The following is a 15,497-nucleotide window of genomic DNA, read 5'->3' as shown; positions in this document are numbered from 1 at the left end:
TACTTCAACAACTAGCCATGATTTTCATCAATACAGGGTGTTTTTAAATAAGTATGTCAAACTTTAAGGGGTAATTCTGCATGAAAAAATTATGACAGTTTGATTTATAAACAGTATGTCCGCAAATGATTCGTTTCCGAGATAGAGGGTGTTGAAATTTTTTGTTACAAACTAACGATTTATTTATTGCTTTAAAACCAGTTGAGATATGCAAATGAAATTTGGTGGGTTTTAAGACGTAGTTATTATACATTTTTTGACATACAATTAAGAATTTAATATTCACCATTGGCGCGCATACGGGTAATATGACGACTCATATTACCCGAAAATCAAGAAACAACATGCTCTAGCTAGAGAGACCAAGTAAAATAAAACAGGTAAGTAATAGCTATGGAGAAACTTAGTAAAGAAAATAAAACACACGAAAATGGTGAAAATGTAAAAGCTTAGAAACTGCAAATCAAAATTTATACTTAATGGTTGATAGGCCACATAAAAAATATTTTCAGATGAAAACAAGCTTTCATGGAAGCATACTTGTGTAGGTATATCCCATAGGTCTGGATCCCGCGTATGAAAAAAAAGTTGATTAATAGCAAGCTGAAAATTTGTTAATAGCTTAAGGGTGTCTAGTCGGATAAACTTTGATATATGGGAACACTGGAACAGGGGCAGTTTTAATTGTGGAACAGGTTAAAAATTTGGAACGGTCAGACCACGAAAACGGCACATTTATTTTGTCCGACAGAATAGACTTAAACTCTCCGAACAGAGATTAAACTCTCATGCAAAAATCAGACTGCTATTTATCACCTGTCATAATTCCTGTCATTTGGCATATTCTACATGTTCCACTCATTAAAACGCCCATTTGGTGATAAATAGCAGTCTGATTTTTGCATGAGAGTTTAATCTCTGTTCGGAGAGTTTAAGTCTCTTCTGTCGGACAAAATACATGTGCCTTTTTCGTGGTCTGACCGTTCCAAATTTTTAACCTGTTCCACAATTAAAACTTCCTCTGTTCCAGTGTTCTCATATATCAAAGTTTGTCCGACTAGACACCCTTAAGCTGTTAACAAATTTTCAGCTTGCTATTAATCAACTTTTTTTTCATACGCGGGATCCAGACCTACAAGAAATGTTATTATACCACAGAGAAGTTTGATAGTAAACAAACATTTTCTAAAGAAAAAACAAGTAAAATCCTTTATACAAGGTATGTTTATTAAAATTCCCTAAAAAGGGCTATATCACAGAACTAGTTTTCGATCTGATAACAGATCATCATCAGTGCTGACAAGATGCTGACATGCTAACCACCAAAATACAAAATTATTCGGGTAAAACCCTTTAAACTTGATCAGTCATGGAGACATTGATTATAATTCTGCTCAAGTTGCCAGAGTTGCCACCAACTATTCAACATGTCTGTGAACAACTCAATTTGGGCTCAAATGTTACCATGAGCAGAATACATGTGATATTTTGTACAGCCATGTTCAATTTCACAATTATAATCAACGTCTGCATGACTGATCAAGTTTAAAGGGTTTTTACCCGAATATTTTTGTATTTTGGTGGTTAGCACCATGTTATCATCTTGTCAGCACTGATGATGATCTGTTATCAGATCGAAAACTAATTCTGTGATGTAGCCCTTTTTAGGGAATTTTAATAAATATACCTTTTATAAAGGATTTTACTTGTTTTTTGTAATATATTGTATACAGCCAACTACAGGAAAACTTCCTCGTGGATTTTTAAAACAATTTCTATTTAATCCACAAACAAAATAATAATTAATCCAAAATTCGTATGTACTCTAGTGAAGCCGTCTACAAAACCAATTAGGTATAAACATTTCCATTTTTTTCTGTGGCGATATCCCAAAGGGAAAGGCAAAGCTTGACAACATTTACTCACAAATATACTGCTACTACCTACTACCCTTCTATTACTATTACCTTAATCATAAAGAGTATTGGTCATTAAACTCAACTGAAATAATATAATATACGCAAATTTTTAACATAAATGGAAATGGTCAACCCATAATATTATTATTTACTACACCACTGTCTTTTTTTTTCACCTATTGACATGTTGACATTGTGACACACAAATTAATTTGAGATGAATAAACTTGGGAACTAAATATTGGGATAATGTAAAAACGATGTAAATCTCCAAATATTAATTCACTTGCCAAACACAAAAATAGAGTACATATTAGAATCTGTGTCGTAAAATATTGATTACTTTTTAGAGTGTTTATTTGCGTGTCTAATATTCCGCCACCGTTTTTTTCCCAACATAACAAAATAGGGCTTTTATAAAGGCGGCTCATTGGCTAGAGTGAAGTTGGTACGTAGATTTCATAGGGGGCCATTGTCATAGGAACATAGAGATCATATTAATTGAGAAAAAAAAACAAAATTTATATTTTGGCGCTTAGATCACTTTTTAGCTCGGCCATTCTTCAAATTATCATAGTACCAAGGTGTTGATATTGTTAAATTATCGGGGTTTAGGAAGATATCGCCCATAATAAAATCAGCAAACTAGAAACTAGAGAGTGGTGTTAATAAAATATTTCATTTACAATACGGTTATTTATCGCTTCTAGCGATTTCATTGGCAATAGTCCTATAAACTATAAATTATAAAGTCTTCACTTGACGTTTTGAATTTCAGAGTAATATTAAAAAAACAAAGTAGGTTCTGAAAAAATAACAATTTTGACATGTTAGTAATAAAATAACAATTTCAAGAAGAATATTATTTGGTTCAATTTGTAAAAATAGTATCTGGACAATGAGATATTTTATAACTTTAAATTATGTGAAAAATATGAAGAAAGAGAAGATGACAGTGACGTATTATCCGTCATAAAAATAGTTGCCGAGACTAAAATCCCCTACACACGTTTCGACTAAACCACCCAACTGTCGTGACCGACAACGTTGGGCCCGATGCCGACCGACGGTTGATGTGTGTAGACTTGTTGTATGTCCAGAAAATTATACCAGATGCGCGACGGTCGGGCAGACTGATTTGGTTGTACCGCCTGCTATTCCGATAGCCTGACAGACTAACTGTAATAATGGTCAGAACAATATGTAATATGTGTAGCAACCATAGATATCATAACAAGTAGATTAGGCCAGTTCCGAAAAATAGCGTAACGCGGAGCGTTCGGGTCGGTGGTCTATCTATCTCTCTCTACCGGCGCTTAGCTTTCTCTTTCTAACATATGATGGCCGCTGCTTCTGTGTTTGTGTCGTTCCATTACTCCCACCTCTTGGTAGATACGCTCACACTCGCACGACAGACAAAGATAGCTAGACCACCGTACTTGATATTGCCGTTACACCCCGATGCATTGAGTGGCATATAACTAGCCTGGTCTATTGTTAACATGTTTCTAGCAACAACACGGATGGTGGGGAAATTCAGCCTTCTCGGATAGTATGTAGGTTGGGACGTGTGTAGAGCTCACCCCAATAAGGATAGTCGCGGAGTTCAATGATGTCGGATGACACGGTCGGCATGTGTGAGGGCACGTGAGGGCTGTTTAAGGTAGAATTGAGTAGAATACGACGCGGGGAATATTGGCGTGACAAATTAGCGATGGCAAGAACGACTGGCGGAACACACTAGAGAAAGTTGAGGCTGAACTAGGGCTGAGTACCAGTGATGTTAATTATTTTCGGATGACTCAAGAAATGAAACCGAATTTAATGTTAATATTAAGAAAAAATCGAACATTAAAATAATACTAATAACTATATCCGAATATTACGAGTTTATTTCTGCCTTTGCTTATGACTGAAAATTTAATTATATGCTTGATTGGATTTTATGTAATTATGGTATTAAGAAAGACCAATTGTTGTCTCTATCAGTATTGCCCCATAAAAGTTCTTGTCTTAATGTTGTTTTCCTGCATCATCATCTTCTTCATTAGGTGCCAAGTACATAATATATTCAGACATTGGTCGTCATCATGTTTACAATTTCCCGAAACATTTATGGGCTGCTGCGTGAAATAATTATTCTTCAACTGCGGAATCACGTGATTGCCTAAAATTACGCAGCCATGAAAGTTTCTTTCGACTTTCGACCAATCCATCTCTTTCCCTCAGCTTTTACTTGTACTATAAGACGAATTAGATGGTATTTAGGTCATCTAATTATATGGCCGATTTTTCTGTTTTTCTCCTTTTTAGGATGCTTATAAGCGGACGTTCTGAATTCAAAACAGCTCTGGTTTGTTCATTGCTGAACATAGGCTTCCTCTAGATATTTCCATCTATTTCTGTTCTGTCCATTTGTTATTCAATTTTTCATAATTCTTTTGAGGACGATTCATATTCGCGTTGGGGTATTCCCCGGCTTCGCTTGCCTACCGTTGGTATCCAATCAAGCAATTTTTTGTCTACCTGTCGTCATTCATTCTTGCAACGTGTCCCACCCGCCCATCTCCATTTTTGCCTTATAATGCGTTCGATAATTTCTTTCACTCTGGTTCATCTACGAACTTTCTTGTTTCTTAGTCTATTTCTCAAGGTTAGTCCAAGTGTTGATCTCTCCATTTTATTCCTCAGTTATGTCCTCAATTCTTCCGCTGATGTTTTTGTCAGAGTTAAGGATTATGCTCCATATGTGAGGACTGATAGAACGCATTGGTTGAAAGCTTTTCTTTTTAATGAATTGGGACACTTGTTTTAAACACGTTGCTCATTTTTCCGAATGCAGCTCAACCTAAACTTACCTACTCTTCTGAGTAGCTCAGATGTTTGCTTGCCTCGTGTTAATCTTATCTCAAGGCCCAAATACACATTATCTTTCCATTATTTCTATGTATACTGACTCTCTGTGTTATACTTGTTGTGACTGTTGTAGCATAACTCTGGCTTCTTATAAGTCGAAACTAATGCACCTCCAATAAGCCAATGTTAAAATGTACAATAAATCAAATGCAGAAGTTAACCATACAAATAGAAAAAAAATGTTCTCTGTTCACTTTACAATGTGGTAGCCATATTGGAATATATTGGGCCTATAATACATAGAAAGAAAACGGGATCCAGGCCGTAGAAGAATGTCATGGTTGCGGAATTTGAGAGAGTGGTTTGGCTGCACCACTAATGAACTCTTTAGGTCAGCTGTAAACAAGGTCATGATAGCCTTGATAATTTCTGATAGGAGTGGCACAAGAAGAAAAAGCCATATTATCTCTAAGCACATCGATGTGATATTTAATATTTGTAAGGGTTTTCACCCTAGATCAGAGGCCTAACTCTGTATATCAATTTAATTTTAATATGCTATATGACATAATTTGAATATAAGACGAATCTCTGATGATGGAATTTGCTATGCCGAAAGTACTTAGCTGATTTTAATAAATTTTTTACACACTATCAGTTTTTGAGAACATACATACCTACACCATACATCTATTGCCGTTTTGACTGACAAACATACAAATGTCTAAAGAATCGTTAATATAGGTACATATAAGTATTAGAGGCCGTCCATTAATCACGTGACCCTCAAAAAGGAGGCGAGGACCATAAAAAATCACGAAATATCACATAGGGGGGGTGTAGTAATATATCACGTGTATTTATTTTTTCAGCAAACGCGCGATGCTCAACAGAAAGGCGGCGTAACGTGTTTTTATTTTGTCGTCAAACGCGTACAAAATCGAATCGAACGCGAAATCACCAGGTGGTGAAGTGTGATGATCGCGTGATTTTGTAGTCGTCTAGTGCTCTAAATATTCCAAAGCCTCAATAGCATGATGACAAGACATTTGCTCCATTTCTTCTACGTCGGTCTCTTGAAATTACTCCAACGTATGAAGGCTTCAGCAAACTGAGTTATATGACCTCTATTGTCCTAGCCTGCAGAAAGATTGTTAGATACTTTTGGAAAGGACGTGCCAGCTGTGTGCATTATACTTGTGTATAAATAAAAAAGCTAAAGCATATTTGAATTCTTGTCACAAGCAACTGGATCCAAGCAATAATAGTCCAGAGAGGCACAACGTTCGACCTACCGCATCCTCACGCGACGATAGAACGGTAGATCGAGGGAGATTCTCTGCGTATTGCGTGGAAATAATGACGCTGAGTGTCTTGATGAAACCGATATTGGTCTTCAACAAAGTAGAATACTGTGCCAACACTGACTTGCAAGATGCTTATCCAGTTATTGGTTTTGAAGAAAGTCTTGCTAATCCATGGTCCGACGATACTGTACATTAAATAATAATGTTCATGGATTAATACAACAAAGTTTTTCGCATTTCATTCATTATTTTAATGTCAGAAAACAACCAAGAACCTTTCACTCTACCACTAAACGTTATTATTGTAGTGTTTAATTTTATAATTTTCTATAATAAAATTAAATGATACCTTATAGTACCTGTATTTTATAAATATTTAATAAAAAAATTAAAAATTTTTGTAGATACAAAAAAATACACGTGATATAGGAGGGGGTGGTGGGGGTTAATCTTGAACCTCACAAAGGTATCACCAAGGGGAGAGGGGTTAAAAATGCCAAAAAAATCATGTGATTAATGGACACTTCTTATGGAAAACATGGACTATTAGTAAAAACTATGCATTTCTGTTATGTGGAATAATGTTAATATTATGTATGTAGGTACATATTATGTATGTACCTAGAGAAATCTTATCCGTTTTTTGGTGTACTTTAATTTTCTAAATAGGTAGATATACAAAAAAAAACCATCAAAATTCTTGTTTTTTTATTTTTTCAATTTTTTATTAACGCTTTTTGATGCTGTTCTCTGATTTAAGTCATTCTTTTGTATATTTACTAGTTTAAATTTTAAGAAAAAAATAAGAATTTGGAGGTTAATTCGCCACGTCCCTGAGACCCTTACTTGTGACGTCACTTGCACTCTCACAAGTTTGTGACTCGGGTATTGGCGGTTAAGCATTTCTTCTTCCTCTTCTTTTTTTCCTTATTACTAATGAATGTAAATAGTTTGTATCTTAATATCTTTACAGAGGGTTGGATTTATTGTCTTTTTCAAAATGTATATAATGAACGTTATAATCATTTAATATTAAATAATAATATGTATTCCAATTTTATTTATTAAATTATTTAATCAATGCAATGTATATAATTTTACTTGTAGGTACTATAAAACATTTAATAATCTCATTATTTTCATTGTATACCGAATTATGTTTTATATTATTATAATAGTAACGAGGGCGGCAGAGTAGGCACGGTCTGTTCAAAAATCAGTAAACAGGTCAGCCAATCTTTTCTAATGTTGCCAACCTAATTTAAAAGTTCAAACAACTGTCAGTTTTAAAAATGAATGAGTTTTGCTTTGTTTTTAGGTGAATGGTGAATGTGATGTCAATAATTCAAATACTGGTTTTCTGAGGCTGCGAAATGGACCCAAAAGACGAAACCGATATAAAACTGCTTCTTAACTACCCATTCATATCAAAAAGGGTTGAAGATGATTTAATAATATACAAAGGAATAATTGAGGTAAATGTAAGTATAGCAGATTTTCTACACAACTTAATTTACAGATCTTTAATTTGCTTTATTTAACTATCTACTTCTTCTTCTAATGCCGACTCCACAATTAAAGGTTGGCTGTTTGTAGGTAACCATTGCAAATTTGTCTCTATCTTCTGCTTTTCTTAACCCTTAACCAGTGATATAGGTAAGTATGCCATACCACCCCAAAAATATATTTTGTTGTAAAAGGTTTTTTAAGATTCCTAGAACATCATATGTGTACCTTCAAATGGTATGTAATTGTACCTGCTCTCAACTACTACAGTTTTAGTATGGTTTAATCTTTGAGCTATGTATCACCTACTGCATGTTATTGTTTATGTTTCTACAGTGATGAGCACGCTAATAACCACCGCAAAATCTCAAAAGATGAAAAACAATACATTGCGAAACAACAAGAGATGAAACTAGTGGAAGTGGAAATTATCGTTATAAACGTCTAAAATAACATTAAATTACATAGTTTCCCACCTTTAGATGTATCATAGGAGTAGGAGTATGACAACTGTTACTGTGACAGTAGAATTTTATAAAATACTCCTGTCACAGATGTCTAAAGGAGGTGAGAAACTATGTAATGTAATGTTAAGAGGAAACAGTAGCGATCAAGAGGTAGCGAAAACGCGTTCCCTAATTGTGGCTGCAATATTGAATATTTTTTCGAGATATTTGGCACATGTATTCGTAATATAATAAAGAATGGCGGTACAGAGCCCAATTTGAGAAATACATTAATATGTGGAAATTACTCTGTAATTAAATACAATATTAAAAAAACGAGCCTGTACCGCCATTAAGAAGAACAAAAAAATAAACTTTCTTCAAATAAACTTTTTTATCCGATGCCTAGATTTTGTGTCATTTTGGAACCACTAATGAAAATATCTCGAAAAAATATTCAAAATTACAGCCGCAATCTTGGAACGCGTTTTGGCTACCTGTTGATTGCTACTGTATCACCTTAATTAATATGTTTATAACGATAATTTTCACCTCCACTAGTTCCACCTATTTTTTTCGCAATGTATTATGTTTTCCATCTTTTGAGCTATTTTGCTAGTTATTAGCGTGCTCATCACTGTATAGTTAAAAGCAGTCCAATGTATTCTTTCGCTATTAGCATGGTAGTAAGTTCATCCAGTTGTTCTTCTTTGAACTGCTTTCATTCAACATTATTTTACTACTTTTTAGTTACCAATAGGTACTCAAGTTTTTTTGTAATTCAGCTTATAAAGGATTTTGCAATAACCTCCATTTTTTAATATTATCCTTCATAATCTTCGTGAAAAGATAAATCTTATTTTATTTGGAGGGGTATTTTATTCTACAGCAGTGGGAAGAATCCTTCTGTGGTTGATGTAAAAACAAATACAGTGGTATAAGACAAATTCATATTGAAAACAAAGGAGAATAGGCAAGGGTATGCGATACCTCATGTCAGAGTCTACATCCTTAAACATCCATGTCAGTAGTTAAATGCTAAAAGCGTCTGTGATTTTAAGCCAGTCCAGTCGTAAATGTTTTTCAGCCAGGATATTTTTGTCGTCTACCAGGACAATGTTAACCCTAGGTTAGTCGCGCGGTCTACAACTGTAGACCACATCTGTTTGAACGATGATTGCCTTGAGTGGGGCTTTCCGTTTTTTTTAAATAAGTACACACAGATAAGTATATGTATATTTGAGGTGGTTAAAAGCAAAACCGAATAAATCCACTAAAAACGATTTTTGGAACAATAGGATTTTTCTGGGAAGCAAAAAGTAATTATTTTTTTGTTTACCTTGTTCGCTAATACTATTAGAGAAGTCATAATAAAACTTTTCCTACAATATACATTTAAAAAAGTAATATTTAATGCAAAAGAAAATTTAAACAAAATTTGATTTATTTGGTTTTGCTTGAAATAACTGGATTTATTTCATTTTGCTCACAACTTTATTAGCAAATATTAACAAAAGTATTATTTTTATTACTAATACAAAAATCAAAAGCATGTGGCAATTAGTAGACTAACAGCACATCCAATAGTGCATTTAAATATGAAGTGCAAACTCCTACTAGACAGTCACACTCATTTCTTAGCTCTTCTTCTTTTTCCTGAGGTACTTCCTCAGTATGTTCAACTTGATTATTTTCACATAAAAGATTCATGTACCACAAAAAAGTTTCTTCACTTTTCCACTCCTTTCCAAATTGTTTTTTCATAAGTTATTGAACAGTTTTTATCTTCTTTGGTGGAATGTCACTTCGCAGGTTGATTTCGGATAGCAAAAAATTTTTTCACAACAAAATACAAAATATCTGACCACCCATATTACATCATCTTCATCATCATCATTCAACCCGGATCTATCCACTGCTGGATGTAGGTCTCCCACAGTCTTTTCCATGCATTTCTGTTTTGTGCCGTTTGCATCCAATTTTTGTTGCATATTACATCGTCGCATATCTAATAACTTGCTAGTACCATCTATTGGTCGAATGAAACATTTGCATAAAGTAAAGTAGAAAATGCGTATTTTTGGATTTATTTTGTTTTGAACAAAAAGTGGATTTATTCGGTTTTGCATGAAAACGTTAATATCACCATTAAAATTCAGTAGGATTTATTCGTTTTTTCACACATATATTTTTATAATATGGTGTAATTTAACAAAATGAACCGATATTGACCACTAACGAAATTTTCGTCAAATGTGGATTTATTCAGAATTGCTTGAAACATCCTCATTAATAAAAATGAATTTTATGTTAAAGTATATAATATATAAAAAAATCTATTTATCTACTCTATGTCATATTATGTATATAAGTTTTTAGTTTGTGAAATTTGTCATTATAGATAGCAGTGCGTGAAGGGTTTAAAGTGTTTGCGAAGTAACAATGTATTTTAAATGGGATTTACTTTTTCGCACACTTTCAATGGGTTTTTTGGCACACTTTCATGCAATCAAATATCCTTAACTTTTGCCTTGTCGTGGTGATGACAATATGAGCAATGACTTGCAACAAAATTTTTGACAGTTTTGTGGTTTGAAAATAGTTAGGATTTTTAAATGTCAAAGTTCTAAAAATTGTAGAATAGAAATGAATTCCAGTGACGAAGAGTTGCAGTTTTTTTATTTGTTTATCTTAGATAAAATATTGTATGAAACTGTGCATGAAGTACTTTTTGTACTTGCTCCATTGTCGCTCGTGCTCTAAAAATCGCGTGTGTTCGCAAAAAGCATACTTCACGAACTGTTTCATAAATAACTATTTTAATGTCCTTTTAAAAATTTGTCACATCAGATGTCACTTAATAATAAAAGAAAATGGTCTACATATGTAGACTGTACGACCAAGGCCTCTACAAAATACCGCGCACCTAACGTAGGGTTAATAATGTTCTTATTTTTCCCCTTTTTTCTTCAATTTGTAATCAACTGCAACATCCTGACACCAATAGGGTAGAAGGGAATTTGATTATATATACATAATATATTTTCTAAATTCTCCTAAAAACCCACATCTCAAAAGCTTCCAGCTTTCTCATTAGGTCAACATTAACGGTTCAAACTTCAGCACCATAAAGACAAATAGAATGAATATAACATTTTACCATCCAATATCGTATTTGCAGATTGAGTCTTTGGCTACTCAGAAATTTCCTCATCTTACAAAAGGCTTCTCTTGATTGCCCTACTCTGCATTGAGTCTCTGATTTCAGATTTAGATCTTCAGTAATCCAGATTCCTGTCCTTGCCCACTTGTTAAATATCTTCATTTTTTATCTGGATCCAGTGGCGGATCCAGCATCGTCAAAGGGGGGGGGGGCCGATTGGCTAAATTTATATGAAAAATAAATGAAAAAATGAATGTTTTTATAATCCTGATATACAACTTGGTATGTCGGGGGGGCCGATCGCCCCCATCGTCCTCTCCTGGATCCGCCACTGTCTGGATCCTTGTTATGACTTTATCCCTATTACTGATAATCTTGGTCCCTTCTGTACCGTTTTCAAGTGCTTGTGTAAATAACTCTTTGGAGTATATATTAATTATTAATGGTGAAAGTACACAGCCTTTCTCACTCCTTTAGTTACTTGTCACACATCCATGCTATTTTCATCTAATGTTACCACAGCCTGTTGGTTCCTAGAGATTTCTCAATATGTTAATATCATTTTTGTTGAGTCTTTTTAGCTTTAGACATTCCATGAGAATTTTATGTATGTCAAAAGCTTTCTCATAGTCTATAAATAAAGGGTACAGGGGAAAAACAAGGAATGTCACATTTTATACATATTGAGATAAACACCAATAAAGGTTTAATTCTTATGATATTTAAAAACTACTTAGGAGACTCTTAGCAGAATTCTAGCAATTATTAGTCTATAATCTTAGAGTCTATAATCTTAATATAATATTAGTCTAAATTAACTTGTTAATTTATTAATGCACCAAAAAATTGCTAACATTCCTTATTTTTGTCCAGTGGCGTGCGGACAATCCTGGTCCTTCGCCTGGATACAAATTCTTAAAAAAATTATATAGACTGATCTTTCTGGTTATTATTCTGAATCGATAGTCTAGTCGATAGTACTCATTTTTTGCTACCACATGGCGAGAAAAGCCAAAATTCATGAAAAAGTGACATTCCTTGTTTTTCCCCTGTACTCTTCAAATGTGCTAAAAGATCTTTTTGTTGGTCTCAACATTTTTGAGCAAGAGTTGTGAAACTATACAGAGCTTCTTCTACTATTCCAAAGCCATTATGAAAGCCAAATTGTCTATTTCTCATATTGTTGCCGTTAATGCAAAATGTCATACGTTAAATACTGCACTTTTTAGGAGACAAAAAAACTAAATAATATTTACTGTGTAAGTAGTGGTTTTCTCTAAATTAGAAGATATACTTAAAAACAAAAGACTATACATATATGTATAAGCCCTAATTTGAAGAAAAACACTACTCACACAGTAAATACACTAAGCGCCAAAATTAACGCACCACCTTAAAAATGGGACATTTTTGAAGTCTCGTATTTTCTAAACCTGTTGTCCGATTTTAGTGATTTTTTTAGTATGTTATAGCTTTATTCTTCAAGAATATAGCTGTAATAATATTGTTGCTAAATTGGTAAGTGTCATTGTATACCGGGTGTAACAATGATGGTGTGTTTTTTCCTCAAAGTTCGGAACACCCTGTGGAATATTCTAGCGTATATAAAATATTGAAATTAAAACTCAACTATAGCCATAGGCTTTCTTAACATTTTGCTTTTTGATTCATTCGCTTATGTTGCATAACAAAAAAGTTAGGTACTTTAACAACTAGCAACGTTCTTCATCAATACAGGGTGTTTCTTAATAAGTGCGACAAACTTTAAGGGGTAATTCTGTATGGAAAATAATGACCGTTTGACTTATAAACATATGTCCGCAAATGCTTCGTTTCCGAGATACGGGATGTTGAATTTTTTCTTACAAACTGACCATTTATTTACTGCTCTAAAACCGGTTGAGATATGCAAATGAAATTTGGTAGGTTTTAAGAGGTAGTTATTGCACATTTTTTGGCTACAATTAAGAATTTTATATTCAGCATTGGCGTGCATACGGGTCATATTACCCGGTCATAATCCCCGTATGTACGCCAATGGTGAATATAAAATTCTTAATTGTATGCCAAAAAGTGCACAATAACCACCTCCTAAAACTTTCCAAATTTCATTTGCATATCTCAACCGGTTTTAGAGCAGTAAATAAATCGTCAGTTTGTAAGAAAAAATTCAACATCCCGTATCTCGGAAAGGAAGCATTTGCGGACACATGTTTATAAAGTAACCGGTCATTATTTTTTCATGCAGAACTGCCCCTTAAAGTTTGTCGCAATTATTTAGAAACACCCTGTATTGATGAAGAACGTTACTAGTTGTTAAAGTACCTAACTTTTTTATTACGCAATGTAAGCGAATGAATCAAAAAGCAAAATGTTAAGAAATCCTAAGGCTACAGTTTAGTTTTAATTTCAATATTTTATATACGCTAGAATATTCCACAGGGTGTTCCGAACTTTGAGGAAAAAACACACTATCATTGTTATACCCGGTATACAATGACACTTACCTGTTTAGCAACAATATTATTACAGCGATATTCTTGAAGAATAAAGCTGTAACATACAAAAAAAATCACTAAAATCGGACAACAGGTTTAGAAAATACGAGACTTCAAAAATGTCCCATTTTTAAAATGGTGCGTTACTTTTGGCGCTTAGTGTATTATTTAGTTCTTTTTTGTCTCCTGAAAAGGCAGTATTTAACATATTATGACATTTTGCATTAACGCAACGATATGCGCTTCACATTTTCTGAATATTCTTGCATTTCGTCGGTGATGTGACAATACCTCCTATCTGCTGTAACATGAGTTTTGTAGGCGAGAAGAGAAACCTTTTTTAGTAGGGTCACCTCCTGTTTTCATATGATATTTTTTGACTTGTTTTGTAGTAAATTCATTATTTATTTAGTGAATTAGTAATTTAGTGAAAAATTCACAAAAGTACAATAAAAAGTTTTTTAATGAGTTTTACTTGAAACCGATGTTCACAATAATGTGCTTAGTGAATTGTACCATAAATTATCTCAGCAATTAGAAGGCTTTAAGCACTTGGTGACTTTTCCACTGCTGGGCAGTACTGTATTGAGTACAAATGAATGAAAATATCGAAATCTCAAAAAAGTGCACTTAGTGAGTTTTACTTCTAATAGGACGATATGTTGTTAAAGAGGGTGTTTAAAAAAGTTGCGCTTAAATTGTCTTCATTTTATTTAACTACATATTCCCTATGTTTTTATATTTATTTTCGAAGTGAAAACATACACTTCAAAGTGGCTAAAATGGCACTACACTACGGTTTAATACTATTTTCTTTTTAGGATGAAGACTACCAACTAACCATTAAAGAAACCTCTCAAAAAGGTTTCATTTTAGAAGCAGGAGAAAACTTGGACTTCTTAGATGCAGAATTTAGTAACAGTATACGAACCACTGCTACAGACATAGTGATGGTATTAGACATGCTTAGAAGCCACATTTCCTTGAAAATTCCAACAGATAAACTTACCAATCACAGTGATACTTATAGACAGGTTTTATGTGAATATTTAGAATTCACTAAGTTCTACTTAAACTTAAAATCAAGTTATTTAGCCTATGATTTGAGTAAAATTAGTATAACAATGTTTGATGAATCAAATAGGGAACATAGTGTAGTAATAAGAGTGAATTACAATGACAGGAACATTTTTGAGATAGTAGACTGTGATTTGCCTTGTGAAATGGAAAAATTCCAAAAATCTTCCAACTTAAAAGCAGTGTATAACCAGTTTGTCGAGGATGTTGAAAGGCTGCAGCTCTTTTTTAATTTAATGGAAGATTTTGATAAAAATTGCAATATTTTGGACCCTGTACCACCAAAGAAGAGATACAACTTTAGAAGAATTTGGCTAGGTATATTTAAAGTTATTATTCATGCACCAACTTTTACAAATACATTTGTTAGATTAATATATATAAAAAGACTACAAATAACAAAATGGTACTTCGGGGGCCATTTTGTACACGAAACTATAAATTTATTTATTATAGCTTTTGAAAATAAGCCAATACCTGTAGAAAAAATTGTGTTGGTCATTATTCATCAATTTAAAAATTTTGTTTGTACTAACGACAGAAAAAACTGCTGCCCATCAGATCATCGGGAAAAGAAAATTGGTCAAGAACAAGAAATTAGAGAAATTCGGGTACAAGCGGCACCGTCTTTATGTGAACAAATTACAGGTGAAGTTAACTTGAATGAAAAAACAGTGAGGAATGTTTTGAAAAGAAACAACTACCATTGCTATCAAGTGCAGACG

The 15,497-nt window shown here is 33.5% G+C and overlaps 1 protein-coding gene across 9 annotated transcripts in view; it reads left to right on the top strand.

Annotated features, from left to right (window-relative positions):
* LOC114329613 (E3 ubiquitin-protein ligase FANCL) overlaps window positions 1–15,497 on the top strand; it is a 787,641-nt gene that overhangs the window by 528,030 nt on the left and 244,114 nt on the right. For all 9 annotated transcript variants that reach the window (XM_050647180.1, XM_050647179.1, XM_050647185.1 and 6 more), the window contains 2 exons: window positions 7,401–7,563; window positions 14,517–15,090. In XM_050647180.1, coding sequence (XP_050503137.1) covers window positions 7,456–7,563; window positions 14,517–15,090 — 682 coding nt within the window. In that variant the 5' untranslated portion in view covers window positions 7,401–7,455. The remainder of the gene's footprint in view (window positions 1–7,400; window positions 7,564–14,516; window positions 15,091–15,497) is intronic.

Source organism: Diabrotica virgifera, chromosome 3, assembly GCF_917563875.1.
Source record: "Diabrotica virgifera virgifera chromosome 3, PGI_DIABVI_V3a".
Taxonomy (NCBI): Eukaryota; Metazoa; Arthropoda; class Insecta; order Coleoptera; family Chrysomelidae; genus Diabrotica; species Diabrotica virgifera.
The sequence above is the reverse complement of the archived record's forward strand: the minus strand, read 5'-3'. Positions and strand labels throughout refer to the sequence as shown.